Source organism: Nymphalis io, chromosome 6, assembly GCF_905147045.1.
Source record: "Nymphalis io chromosome 6, ilAglIoxx1.1, whole genome shotgun sequence".
NCBI lineage: Eukaryota > Metazoa > Arthropoda > Insecta > Lepidoptera > Nymphalidae > Nymphalis > Nymphalis io.
In genome coordinates, this window is record NC_065893.1 from 13,388,936 (window position 1) to 13,402,628 (window position 13,693).

Here is a 13,693-nt window from a genome sequence, read left to right on the forward strand (position 1 = left end):
ACCTGAATCATTTATTTTAATAACCTCATTGGTCTAAAGGCTCGGATGATGTATGATTATTTATTGGCGATGTGATATTGTGAATCTTGGGCGTATACTGTATGTAGTGATGCTCTCTTTTGTCATCCTGCTCTCTCTCCGTCACTGCTGCGTGAAAGGCTCTTATATATGAAAGGCGTGTGTTCTATATACTACGTTACTATAAGATTATAATATTAGGTCCTTACATATGAAATTGGCGTTTTGTACGGGACGAATATAAAGTCTATTTTTTTTTGTAAAATATTTTTAATTAATCAAAGTATGCACCGTTGTTATCTATGCACTTTTGCCATCTTATAGGTAGTATATTGATCACTTTACTAAAAAAACCATGGGGGCGAGAATCAATAAACTCTTTGAAAGCGGTTTGGACTGCCATAACGGAGTTGAATTTTTTTGCCTGTAAGATATTGTCCAAATTCCGGAAAAAATGGTAATCTGTTGGAGCAAGATCCGAGGAGTACGGTGGATGTCACAGTCATTCCAATTGGTCTTGCGTTGTTGTGAAGCAGCAGTGTCCTAGAGCGATTGACTTATCTCTGTTGTTTAGCAGCTAGTTCTTCCTTCATGGTTTGCAGTTGCTGACTACAGATATCTGCCGTAATCGTGTGGCCAAATTTTAGAAAGCTGTAGTGAATGACACCGGCACTAGTCCACCAAAAACTCACAAGTAACTTTTTCTGAGTCAATTTTCGTTTAGGACAGATTTGGCTGGGTCTCCAGGCTCAGCCATTGCGACGAGCGCTTCCGATTATCGTACAGTATCCACTTTTCATCACAAGTAACTATTTAAAATCCCTTCATTATTGTGTCGGTTGAGCAAAGTAACACAGCAGTCGACGCGTGTTTGCAAGTTCGATTCAGTCAATTCATGAGATACCCATCGTTCAAGTTTTTATACTTTCCCGATTTGTTTAAGTAGATTAATACAGTTTTATCACTTACCCCGAAGCCTGCAGCTATCTCTGAAGAGCTTTGTGATGGATCCGCTTTCACAATAGCCTTTAATTCTTCATTTTCCACTTTGATCTCCGTTCGTCCACGGGATTGGTTCTGAAGGGCGAAATTTCCAGAACGAAAACGTTGAAATCAAAAACGTACCGTGCTTTCTTTTGTGACACCAGCGCCGTACACATCATTAATCCTTCGAGCTGTTTCTGCAGCACTGGCGCCACGGTAGAACTCGTACTCGTAAATATACCGATATTTCATGTTTTCCATTGTGCGGTAATAATCGACGCCAAAGAATAAAATAATGAGGAAAAAACAAATGAATGACTGTTTTCAAAACTCAAATGGAGCACCTAATTGAATTTATAAATTTGAATTTGGAATTCTTAACCAAAGAGGAGATATTTCAGATCAAAGTGGTCAGTACGACAAAACGCTAATTTCATATGTAACCTTGTAATATTTTATATGTAAAATATATTTATTTTACAAATAAAACTTTATGTTTTTATTTATCTTACTCCATATTACTCGTCTGGGTAGGTACTACCCACTCATCAGATATTCTACCGCAAAACAGCAGTACTTGTTATTGTTGTGTTCCGGTTTGAAGGGTGAGTGAGCCAGTGTAATTACAGGCACAAGGGATATAACATCTTAGTTCCCAAGGTTGGTGGTGCATTGGCTATGTAAGCGATGGTTGACATTTCTTACAATGCCATTGTCTAAGGACGTTTGGTGACCACTTACCATCAGGTGGCCCATATGCTCGTCCGCCTTCCTATTCTATATATAAAAAAAAAATTATTCATTACTTTTCTTTACTTTTTTTTACAACGGCAGTCAATTTCTATTTTTTCACAGAACATCTCGTCAAAAATAATATCAAAGGATCCTTAGTAACTTGGAGTTAAAAAAATCTGCTATATTTGCTTTCCCCTAAAAGCACGTAAAGCTGCTTGATATCAAATTCAGTAGGTTTGGATTGAATAGATTTTAGATGTGCCGGCTCCTATAGAACTATGTGAGGAAGTGATATTTTCAAGAATGTATTAAGTGCGTTAAATTGGAACGTAGTTTGTTTACAAAAATGAGTTTTAAATAGAATTTTTGTTTTTATGATGTTTATGTTTCTTAAAAACATAAAAACAAACAAAACAATGCAAAGTTGCTTCATTGCCAGTGATACTTTCTCGGAACTCCAGAATGTTCCAGAAATTTAGTATAATTTAGAGTTTTTAGTTTTTTTGACGTTTTAACGTGACCAAGTACTAGATAGTAAAATTAAATTTAAACGAAAGTTTAAAGCTCTACGGCTTCTAACTTATTAGTCGACAGTAAATCAAATGTATGTGATCACCTAGCATTAACGTATGTTTGGGTTTCGTTCCTTTTATTTAATATCAAAATATGTTTGTCCATCAATTATCTTATAACTAGTTTACCGAGATACTATCCGTATCAAAATTCAGTTTCGAGGCTACTCTATGTCAAATTAAATTAAGGTCATGATGAGGGGGCAGACATATAGTGTTACTCTCACGTATAAAATATAAGTCTGGCAACTGCGTCTGAGAAATATTAGCATGCTACGCTATTCTCTAAGGTTTATTTATTTAGTTTATCTATTTATTTATTAAAAATGATTAAATTACATAATTAATAATAAGTAAACATATAATACTAAAACATAAATAACAAAATGAAAAATCATAATAAAATAGGACAAAGCAAAGAATTGTTATTATTAAAATAAAATTAAGTAATATTGATGTAATAAATTACATTTTTGTTTACATTTTGACTATAAAATAAGTTTTTATTGTTACTAACTTCTTTATAAAGAGATAGCAAGTAGGACGCAAGAATTCCAGGATTTGAATAACTTTTTTCGAATCATACAGAGTCAGAACTGGTGGTAGGGCTTTGTGCAAGCTCGTCTGGGTAGGTACCACCCACTCATCTGATATTCTACCGCAAAACAGAAGTACTTGATATTGTTGTGTTCCGGTTTGAAAGGTGAGTGAGTCAGTGTAATTACAGGCACAAGGGACATAAAATCTTAGTTCCCAAGGTTGGTGGCGCATTGGCTATGTAAGCGATGGTTGACATTTCTTACAATGCAAATGACTAAGGGCGTTGGTGACCACTTACCATCAGGTGGCCCATATGCTCGTCCGCCTTCATATTCTATAAAAAAAGAACCAAATTATTAAGTTCGGCAAGATAATTTGACGCCCATCACAATATTAAACAAATAATTAATTAAGTCGATGAACAAGGGTTTGTTACGTACAAATTTAATTTACATTAAAGCTCTCTATTTGTTCTAGTAGTAATAGTAGTCGTTATATAATGTTTATTAAATACATTTTATTGAACGGCACAATTACAGATTATATAATATCGATTCTCTTAATATAACTTTAGATTATTATGGATTTAGTGTCAAGATAGTCTTGTGGCTAGAATACACGAATCTTATCCGAACATAATCGGTTCAAACCCAGGCAAGCAATACAGAGAATTCATCTCACAATGAAAATACCACCGTGGGAAAACCTACATCATGTGTATTTATAAATCCACATTGCATGCTCTAAACTTTATCCTCAACATTTACACATTAACTGTCCTTATTTTTTTTTTACTTGATTTCTTCGTGGTAATCTCTTAAAAAAATATTTGATACAATAAAATAATATAATAATATTTTTATTTTCATTATTATAAATCGATAAGGCTAGGTGTGTGAATAATTCGATTAGTTTTATTCTTGCCACTATGAAACTAGACAGTAAAGCCTTAGGGAACTATGAATCGATAAGGTTCATGTTTTATTTAATTAACTTAGAAAACGAGACGAGTTGAAAATGTAGGTCACTTCGGTCGCTAACTTGTAATACTAAGCTACGTTTAAAAGTTATCAAGATTATATTTACCTACGTCGTTAAATATAGGTATTATTACTTGTGATACGTTTTATTTTCTTTATTTTAAAATAGAATGCAAATATGACCAGGCGAGAAATCTTTCCCTGATCGTAAATAGTTACCACTACATTTTGTTATAGAACTAAATTAAAATGTTCCTTATTTAAATTTATCGTTCTTTTTGCAAACAGCTTACTCACTCACTCATCAAAACAGGACACAGTGTGAGTTTACTATATTGAACTGACTACGCTTCAACAAATCTGATTGACTGCCTCGTTGGTCTAGTGGCTTGATGTAAGGCCGCAGACCCGGAGGTTCTGGGTTCATTTCGCAGGTCTGGCCAATAAAAAAAAGGTTATTGGGTTTTCCTGTCAGAAAATTCTCAGCAGCAGCCCGGAGTTTGGAAGTTGGAAGTGTGTACAATCCCGTGCCTTGGAAAGCACGTGAAGCCGTTGGTCCTGCGCCTGAACTCTTTTCGGTCGTAGTTGGCTAATCTCTCTTAAGATTAGCCGCTGAGGCCGAAATCGGTCTGGAGGACCTTATTGTTATTATTATGATGTGGTTTGATAGAATAACTATAAAGTTTTTACCCAGATGGAATGTCAACCGAAAGGTAATGAGTATTTTAATACTGGAAATTCCTTTTCGTGAGTATTAAATCCCCTCTCTTTTATAAAACAACATATCTGCCAATTTTCATAGTAATCATGGTATTTATTGCTTATATACAAGTTATATATTTTTGTTAAACACTTAAATTAATTAATTATAATTGATAAATACGGGATAATTTTTTGTATATATTACGGACTACATTTTAATTGATATTGACTTACTTTCAAGCTTATCTGGAAGTTGTTGTTCGTCTAAATAGTTTCATCATTTATATCTATGCGGCTTACATAAAGAATATATTTATTTTATCGTTTGACTTTGTAACAGTATTAAAAAATGTTTGTAAACGAGAGTTAATTAATTTGTAAGTATAAAAGCGTTTTGAAACAACACTTTTCTCGCAAGAGTAGAAGTTTGATTCAATCGCTTCAATATAACAGAACAAACCTCAGGTCAGGCCAATGAATTAGGTTTTTCTATAGAAGAATCTCAGTAGCAGCCGGAGTCTGGAAATCCGTTCGTCGTGAGGGAATAGAGATCGCATCTGTATTTGCGCACACACACACTTGTGCACTATAATACCGTGGCCTTATCACCAGGGGAACATAATAAACAACATCAGCACAAAAACTACAAATGAAGTAACAGAACTGACTGTTGAGTTGACAGTTAGCGTCATCTGAACATACTACGAAATCAAATATCAAATACGCGTCGTTATTTCTTTTATATTTTTCGCGACTAGACTTTAAATAGAGAAGGCATACAGCGTAACAATCGGATGTAAAAAATAGGTTTATAGGCGCGTCCTGTACAGAACTAACAATGCCAAACCAGCCTTGTTTCAACATTGTCCACTCGTTCACAAACGAGGGCTTCAAAAAAGTCGATGACGTTTCCGAGAGAGGTTTAACTTTTCGATCTTTTTTCAGGCAAACGGCTGATCGAAGTTAAGGATTATAATAAAAAAAAACAATGTGCATTGTTTTTTTACGTAAGACTATTTCTATTGGCGCACCTTGTAAGGTGCCGGTTCAGTTCGTATGCCGTGACGTCAAACGGCATGATTATATTTGTTTTTATTACTTTTCATTCCTTCAATCGTTTAGTGTGAAACTTGTCTCTGATATTTATTATAGATTAATTTTTCTCCTAAAATTCTATCTAAATTATTCCAACACATTTTTGACGAGTTCTATAGCCGCATCGATTACGGCTGATCGATTATTTTTGAAATTATTAGTCTCGAAAATTAATAAGTTACATTCAAATTGTAACGCAAAGCGTAAAACGAATGAGGAGTTTATTAGGATAACGAATCTGAAATTAAAAAGCACTTAATTCGCTTAATTGAACTGAATTTGAAATACTTGACAAAGTTATGTCGAGTATTTCATGTAAATTTAAAACAATTGTTACAGCTTCTACGTAAAGTAATTCAATAATAGTGAATATTTTTTTGCTTTTATTATTTTCATATGTATAATTTTTATATGATTACATATCATAAAACATATTCAACGTACCTGCATATTGTGTAGTAGTTAGAACACATGATGTGTTCTAACTACTTTTTACGGGGTCAATAAAAATCTATTTTTAATAATAATAATATATATGTGCATATATAATTAAATAATATAGTCTATAAATTTCCAAATGACAAATCAAATTGAAATCATTATTTTCATCCTTAATTGGGCAAGGTGTTAATTTTTATTGACTTTAAATATTAAGAAATTAAATTTAACTTAGTTAACTATTGTGTACCTTTCTGATATTTAACTTTTCAGAATTTCTTTTCGAAATTTATTTGCATAAATAATATTTCGATTCATTCCTTTAAATTGACAACACAAGATTGATTTATATAAATTTAAAATACACTTTTTTTTGTCTTTATAAGACAATTGGCCTCTGGATTCTGAATAATATGTAATGTAATACATTTGTTCGGAAAAATTGTCAGAATAAATGTGAAATTAAAAACGAAAATAGATAAACAAATGTCGTAAACATAGCAACTGTATCGCAATTATATTATTATAATATACAATAAGTCTTATGTCACGATAATCTGTACGGGATTCCTTTGCTATGTGCCTTTTTTGAACTATACTTTCATAATATGGTAATTATTATAATTTATAGTTTAAATAATATTTCCTTTTACTTTATAAACTATATCATATTTATAATTTAAAAAGTTTTTACGCTAATGAAACGTTTGACATATTTGATACGATTTCTGTATTTTTTTTTATGTTTAATGAAACACACTAAAAGTCGAGCTCATAATTTTAAGATGAAACCTTGGAAAACAATTTGTTACAATTTAATCTCTATTTAGAAGATGAAAGCGTTTGATATAATTAAATATAGACAAATCCTCGAACAGTCTAATTTCAACCATCAATTAGGAAAATTTTGTTTGAAAGGAAATCGTAAACTTAAATGGCTTCTACAATCTCTATGACAATTAATTCAATATCAAAAGATTAATTTTAATTTTATGTGATTTGTTTTATTAACAATTACAATAAATATAGATTGATTATCTCGTTATAATAATATTCAACAAATGCCTCATTATTTAAGTCGCTTTTTAGTGCTGCAGATCATGAGTTAAAATACCAGGACAATAAAAAGTTCTCAAATTTTTAATGTAAAATATCAGTTCATGCGCCTTAGGTGAAACTGACGCGACGGTACAGCGTGATGCTTATGCACTTCTCGACCGCCGCTTCTTACTCCCTTGTATGTGTGTTGTGTATTATAAACTTCATTGCTTGTTTGTGTGTGTGTGGTTCAATTGGGGTAACCACGGTAGTGAATGTTGAGTAGAGTAGTGGCGATAACTTTACATACCACCAACTAATTTTTACTCCGAAGCAGCATTATGTTGACGAACCGGTTGGCATAGTTGGTAGATACTTGCCTTTCACGCCGAAGGTTGTGGGATCGATTCCCACCCAGGACAGACATTTGTGTGCATGAACATGTCTGTTTGTCCTGAGTCTGTGTCTAATTATCTATATATGTATTACCAAAGAAAAAATAGTACATGTAGTATATCAGTTGTCTGGTTTCCATAGCCACTGATCACGACGACTTATTCGCTTCTTAAATTAGATAAAAAGTAAAAATGATATCTAATATATAATAACAAAATGACAAATATATATTAAATATTATGTTTGAGTTGAATAAATATTAAATTTAACATAGAGAAGTCTGTTAAATTTGTCAACGTTTTGTTTTAAAATTACAGTTTGTAAAGTAAACAGCTCGTCAACTATATTTGTTTTGAAATGAATGTTTTTGTTGATTGTTATTGTTATGCTACAATTATTGAAAGACTAAATTATCGTTTTGGACGCTTAACAAACAGCCAGATTATGTGACTGTTTATTAAAATGTCTTAAATATATATTTATTTTGATTTATCATAATAAAGTAAATAAAGAAATTTTAATGATCGCTATCCTGTAAGAATAAGCTCGATAGCAATCGCATTACTAAAATACCCCAGAATAAGAATTGTAAAATTTCAAAAAGTCATATTACGACATTTTATTATAATATTTATGAAAATATTTTTTTGACATTCACGAGTGAGATACGAAGTGATATTTACTTGGTGTTAGTTCTTTGTAGAAGCCTGCCTGCGTAGGAACCTTCGCTTCACCAGATATCCTACCGCCAAACTGCTATACTTAGTATTGTTGTGTTCCGGTCTGGAGGGTGACTGAGTAAGTACTATAGGCACAAGGGAAATAACATTACTAGTTCCCAATGTTCGTTTCGCATTGATCTTGTAAGGGACAGTTAATATTCCTTACATTGCCAATGTCTATGGGCAGTGGTGACCACTTACCATAAAGTGAACCATTTGTCAGACTGTCAAAAAATAATAATAATTCAATTAATTAAATTACATCGGTACTTTGTAGAATTTTCATTAAAAACCGGTAATATATTTTACAATTATTTTAAATTACTAAAATTTTAATGTATGTATACATATATATTTACATATACAATTGAATGCAATCAAACGTACTCGTACATATCCGTTCTACCGTGTATTCCTCAATACATTTAGGCAGATCTGTTTTGAGACACACTTCAATATTTGCGCGTCTAAGTTACGGATAAGTAAATAGCACTAAGCTTGTTGTGGTATTTACATTAAGTGAATGTTTATTCGAATGTACAATTCTGTATCGAGTTTGTCTTCGTGTTACATATCTATGTTTAATGTTAAATGTGTTTGAATGTTTGTTGCTTTTTGCCTAATGAAAGTTTGATTGTGTCGAACTTTATTAATATTGAGTGAGACAGAGATGTAAATTAAAAGTTCGTGACGTTTACGACTGAGGAAAAATGGCTTGGCCAAGTCGATCTGACTCGAAGGACCAACTCATCCAAGTACAAATCCAAGTAAAACAATAAACATTTGTCTTTATTTTGTTATTATTTACTTTCTAGTAGTATCGTAATATTAATACCATTTATATTTCATTTTGTACTTCCAAATTGTGTTAATTTTTTAATTTTTTATTTATCTTTACTTTCATTATTATTTAAGATGTTTAGTGTCATTTTTGCATATCGTGGTTACCTAAAAGTATGATAACTTTTACCCTTAGACCTATTAGCTTGTAAACTTTTAATTTGTTATTGTTACTGTATGTCACGTTGGTGATCCAAAATAAATAGATGTTTGGCTCTGATATATCAGTCTTGATTATTCGTTGTCTCGTTTCCGCACCGCAACCCTGCACACTTGCGTGTGCGCATGTATGAAACCTTTCTCTCCTTTTATTCTACCACCATTCACACATGTGGCAAAATTACGTCCGACATACTTACTTATTGTGTTTTATTTAACCGCTGAGCATGATATGACTTATTGTAAATAAAGTGCATGAAAATTCAGAATTGCTTGCCCGGATCGAACCTTTACTAATCTACTTGTCCTATTTACTGAGCTCTTGGGTTTTAGTGGATGGAATTATTTTTAATTATCTTGTTTTTTATATTTATTGTTTTAAAATTTATTTCAGGTGTCTAATAATATTTGCTTTTGTTCATTGCTCCATAAGAATATTATTCATCGTGGGGTGATAAGTGCTTGCACGTCTCTTAAGCTATTCGCGTGCAAATGTCACGGCGTGCGGGTAAAGCATTAAGCCGTGAAAGTAGGACAGATAAACTCATACAATACATAATAAGACACAAGAATTAGTATATTGCATTTTTAGTTCGTATTTGATCCGTATTTTGGTTTATGTCTTCAAGATGTATCTAATCTAATCTAATCAACTTGTTTCGTAGAAAGAAAGAAAACATAATAGTAAAAAACTCAATGCCCCTTTTCGGTTTTACTAATGAACATTACATATATATAGATTAACGTCTGGATGTTTACTCTCTTTCCGTTATCAGTAATTTTACATTCGCTTAAACATAGAACGTTATTATCATGGGGGTCGATCAAAAAACAAATCATAAATTATACAAATCATAGTATACGAATGAGACGTTTTTATGGTTTTGATTGTAGATTTAAAGAAAAAAAACGGGAAAAACTCATTTTCTGAAAATTCGAGATTCAGAAAGTTGTTTTTATATAATATTTTTAATATGAAATTATCATAATTTTCAATTGGGTTTTTAGTATATTCATTCAAATAAGCACAATAATAATATAGGTGAGTACCTATATAATATGTTGAATATAAACAGACCTTTCATAAATAGCTGCTTGAAATTACTTCAACAACAAATAATTAATCTTACTAAGGAATATAAAAGTTAGAAGTAAATAATTAAAATAACTATATAATTAATTAAAAGTTTAATCATTAATCTAGAACTATTAAGTGTATGCGTACCTTTTTTTTACTAATTATATAAAGTTTTAATTAATTTTTAAGGTTTTAATAATGAAAACATACAATCATAAATATCATTAAGCTTTTTGAAGTGCAGTTTCGAAGTTCAGTGTATTGTAAAGCTGAAACTTTTGAAACTGTTTCGAACTTATACGAATACTGAGGCGTTATAGTTCTTTAACTTTAAGAAACTGTTCATATTATTTAATAAACAATTGAATTTCTAAAGTACGAATGAATGAAAATTATTTTATTCGATTTTTTTGAATATAAAAACTCAGTAATCAGTTTTTAATAATATAATCGATGAGAACAATTGTTTTATTTATATTTGTAATCATTCTTTAATACGAAATCTTTAAAAATCTAATTAAAATGATTGGCAAGCCCAAACCTTATCTTCATACATCTCGTTATTAAAGTTTCCCTCAAAATGGATGAGAGATAATAAAATTTAGATGAGAAGGACTCGAAGAAAGACGTTATAAGAATTTAGCGATAACGCTCACATTAATTTAGTTCAATTTAAAAGGGATTAGCCTGCTGATATCTAAGGAAACTTTGTGGTTTTAAATCTCTTGCGACATTCAGTTAAAGACGCTGATTTTGATAAGATATTTTAGCGTGATTACAATACACATCATAGCTTGAATGGTCCTTTGAATATTGTCACAAACAAATTAAAATAGATAAAAGATCAAGAGTTTTTATTTTTTAATTGAAGTATCTTTTTTTTAAGATTTTTCTTAAATGGATTACGTTTCGTTAAGCTTTAAAATATATGAATATATACACTATTAATTAACTGATTACAGAAAAATTGCTAAGCGCAACACCTACTGTTCCGTACTCGCCTTCTCATGCACACAATAATTTTCAATGTCCTCACAAGGACCATTCAATAAGTTCTTTTCAGTTTAAATATTATCTTTCATCTTTTATTCTTTGTATTGTTTTTAAAAAAAACATTTAGTGTTTTGTTTAAGATGAGATCTCGTGATTGTGTATAATTTTTCCCGTTCGAAATTTGGATGGGAAGTTTAAAAATTGATATAATATAAATGATTTTAATACAATTTATTTATGTAATTATAAATATTGTATAATAAATATATTATTGGCTTTATGTATATTTGGCATGCCTTTTATAAATAAGTGTGTATTACGTGGTTATATCTAATTACTTAGATGCTAGCTATATAGCATATGCTATGGGAATGAATGATAATAAAATTTACTATATTTGAGGAAAATGTTTAATTATATAAAAATAAAAAGTAAAACGATACTCTATGCCTCAAATTTAATGGGGACAACGTTACTGGTATTGCTTTTTCTAATTTAAGATGTTATAATTTAATTTTAAACATTTATTTCAAAATTTATTTTCTATGAAATAAGGGTTAATATTTATATTATATAATTTTTTTTACGACATATATGCAATATTATCGTGTCCCGCGCGCTCTGGATCATCAACCATGTTGGAAAAGGAATCTGAAGGTTCAATGGTTTTGACAGCTGGCTTCCATAGTGGTGTCGGTTTGAACAGGTCTTTGCCCCTCTGCAAAATTAAAAATAAAATAAAAGTAGGTTTAAATTTCGAATATAAATCATATACACATATGCACTTGCACATTTTTCGTATTTTTTTTTAAATTTGTTACTTTTTTTATAATATACATACTTGACTAATCAAAACATCCCTGTATAATTTGTTATTTGTTGTAGCGTTTGTTTGTCTTTACGTAATATTAAACATTACAAACAACAGTGAGTAATGTAATCACACTGGCTAACCCACTTTTCAAACCAGATTACAGTAATAAAAACCTAAGCATGTTTGACGGTAGGATAATAGATAAGTAAGTGGTATCTAGGAAGGCTTGCACTGTGACTTACCAGCAATAACTGGTGGTACTGTTTATTTATCTCATGTCGGATATATATTTTATATATCTGAATTATTTTTAGATTTAACTAATACTTATAAAGAATCATTTGAAATCAATATGATTTTCTTTAATATATCATAAATAAATATAGGATAAAATGTTTTGCTCATATTAAAATAACCTAAGTAATAATATAAATGCAAAATATTGCATTATTTAATTAAATAATTTTTATTTTTATAGTGTTCATTAATAATATTACATGAAAATTTCCTTATTTATAAAAAAATACATTCTATACGTAATAATCGAACGATTATGTTTTGTTTGAAATGCGTCACAGCTTAGTACATTTAAAAACTGAAACCTTTGTGACTCTTGTTTTATTTTGGCACAAGTCTGCGATATAACAAGATGGCTCTCATACATAAATAGATTCAAGTATTCTGATATATCTTTATTCATTTAGGTTGTCTTATCTTAAAAATCGTATTATACGTATGACCTGTATAAATATTTAAGTAACAGGGCGCATAAATATTAATTTATTCATTCCAACTTGGTGGTGGAGATTTGTGTCAGCGTCTATTCTACTAGAAAACAGCAATACTATTATTGTGTACTAGTTCGAAGAATGAGTGAGCCTGTGTATTTACAAGCACAAGGAACATAACTTCTTACTCTCTAAGGTTAGTGGTGCCTTGTACGTGTAAAGAATGATTAATTTTTCTTACAGTTAATATTTATGGATAGTAACCACTAACTATGAGGTGGCTCATTTGCCAGTCCACCTATTTATTATAAATGAATATAAAAAAAACCATTAATATTACGGAATGGTCCTTCGAGCCGGATTTAACTTAAATTTATCCTAATACTTACATATCCTTTATATAGAGCCCAACATATTCCAACAGGGAATAAAATCAACGTAGAAAAACCAACAGCCCATCCGAGTAGATCAGCGAATAGTGGAAATACATAATCCTCGTATGAAGGCGGTGACCAATCCGAGAAAACGAAAACTAAAACACCCTGTAAAACAAAATTTCATACAGTTTTTTTCAGATATTTATTATGTGCAATGAAATATGAGATTAATTTAAAAAAAAAACGTTAAATTCAAACATTTATTCGTTGTATACGTATATTTAACTAAATATTCTACTAACATTTATTGTATATAATATTGAACAATATATTTAATTTTATTAAAAATATTTTTTCAAATATAAAATATGTTAACATATAAAAAGCATAAGAGATATTTTCCACTCGTTAATGCATGAGCAGTTTTATAATGACCCTTATAAACTAATTAGCCTAAATGTAAAAACCACCAGCATCATATTAA

At 30.6% G+C, this 13,693-nt stretch overlaps 2 protein-coding genes across 2 annotated transcripts in view; one reads left to right on the top strand and one right to left on the bottom strand.

Moving 5' to 3' along the window:
• The window catches only part of LOC126768923 (set1/Ash2 histone methyltransferase complex subunit ASH2), a 437,703-nt gene that overhangs the window by 256,862 nt on the left and 167,148 nt on the right, over positions 1-13,693 (top strand). The window lies entirely within an intron of this gene.
• The window catches only part of LOC126768908 (sodium- and chloride-dependent glycine transporter 1-like), a 40,284-nt gene continuing 38,334 nt past the window's right edge, over positions 11,744-13,693 (bottom strand). The window contains exons 11-12 of the mRNA XM_050487320.1: positions 13,222-13,374; positions 11,744-12,008 (exon numbers count right to left, since the gene is read on the bottom strand). Coding sequence (XP_050343277.1) covers positions 11,874-12,008; positions 13,222-13,374 — 288 coding nt within the window. The 3' untranslated portion in view covers positions 11,744-11,873. The remainder of the gene's footprint in view (positions 12,009-13,221; positions 13,375-13,693) is intronic.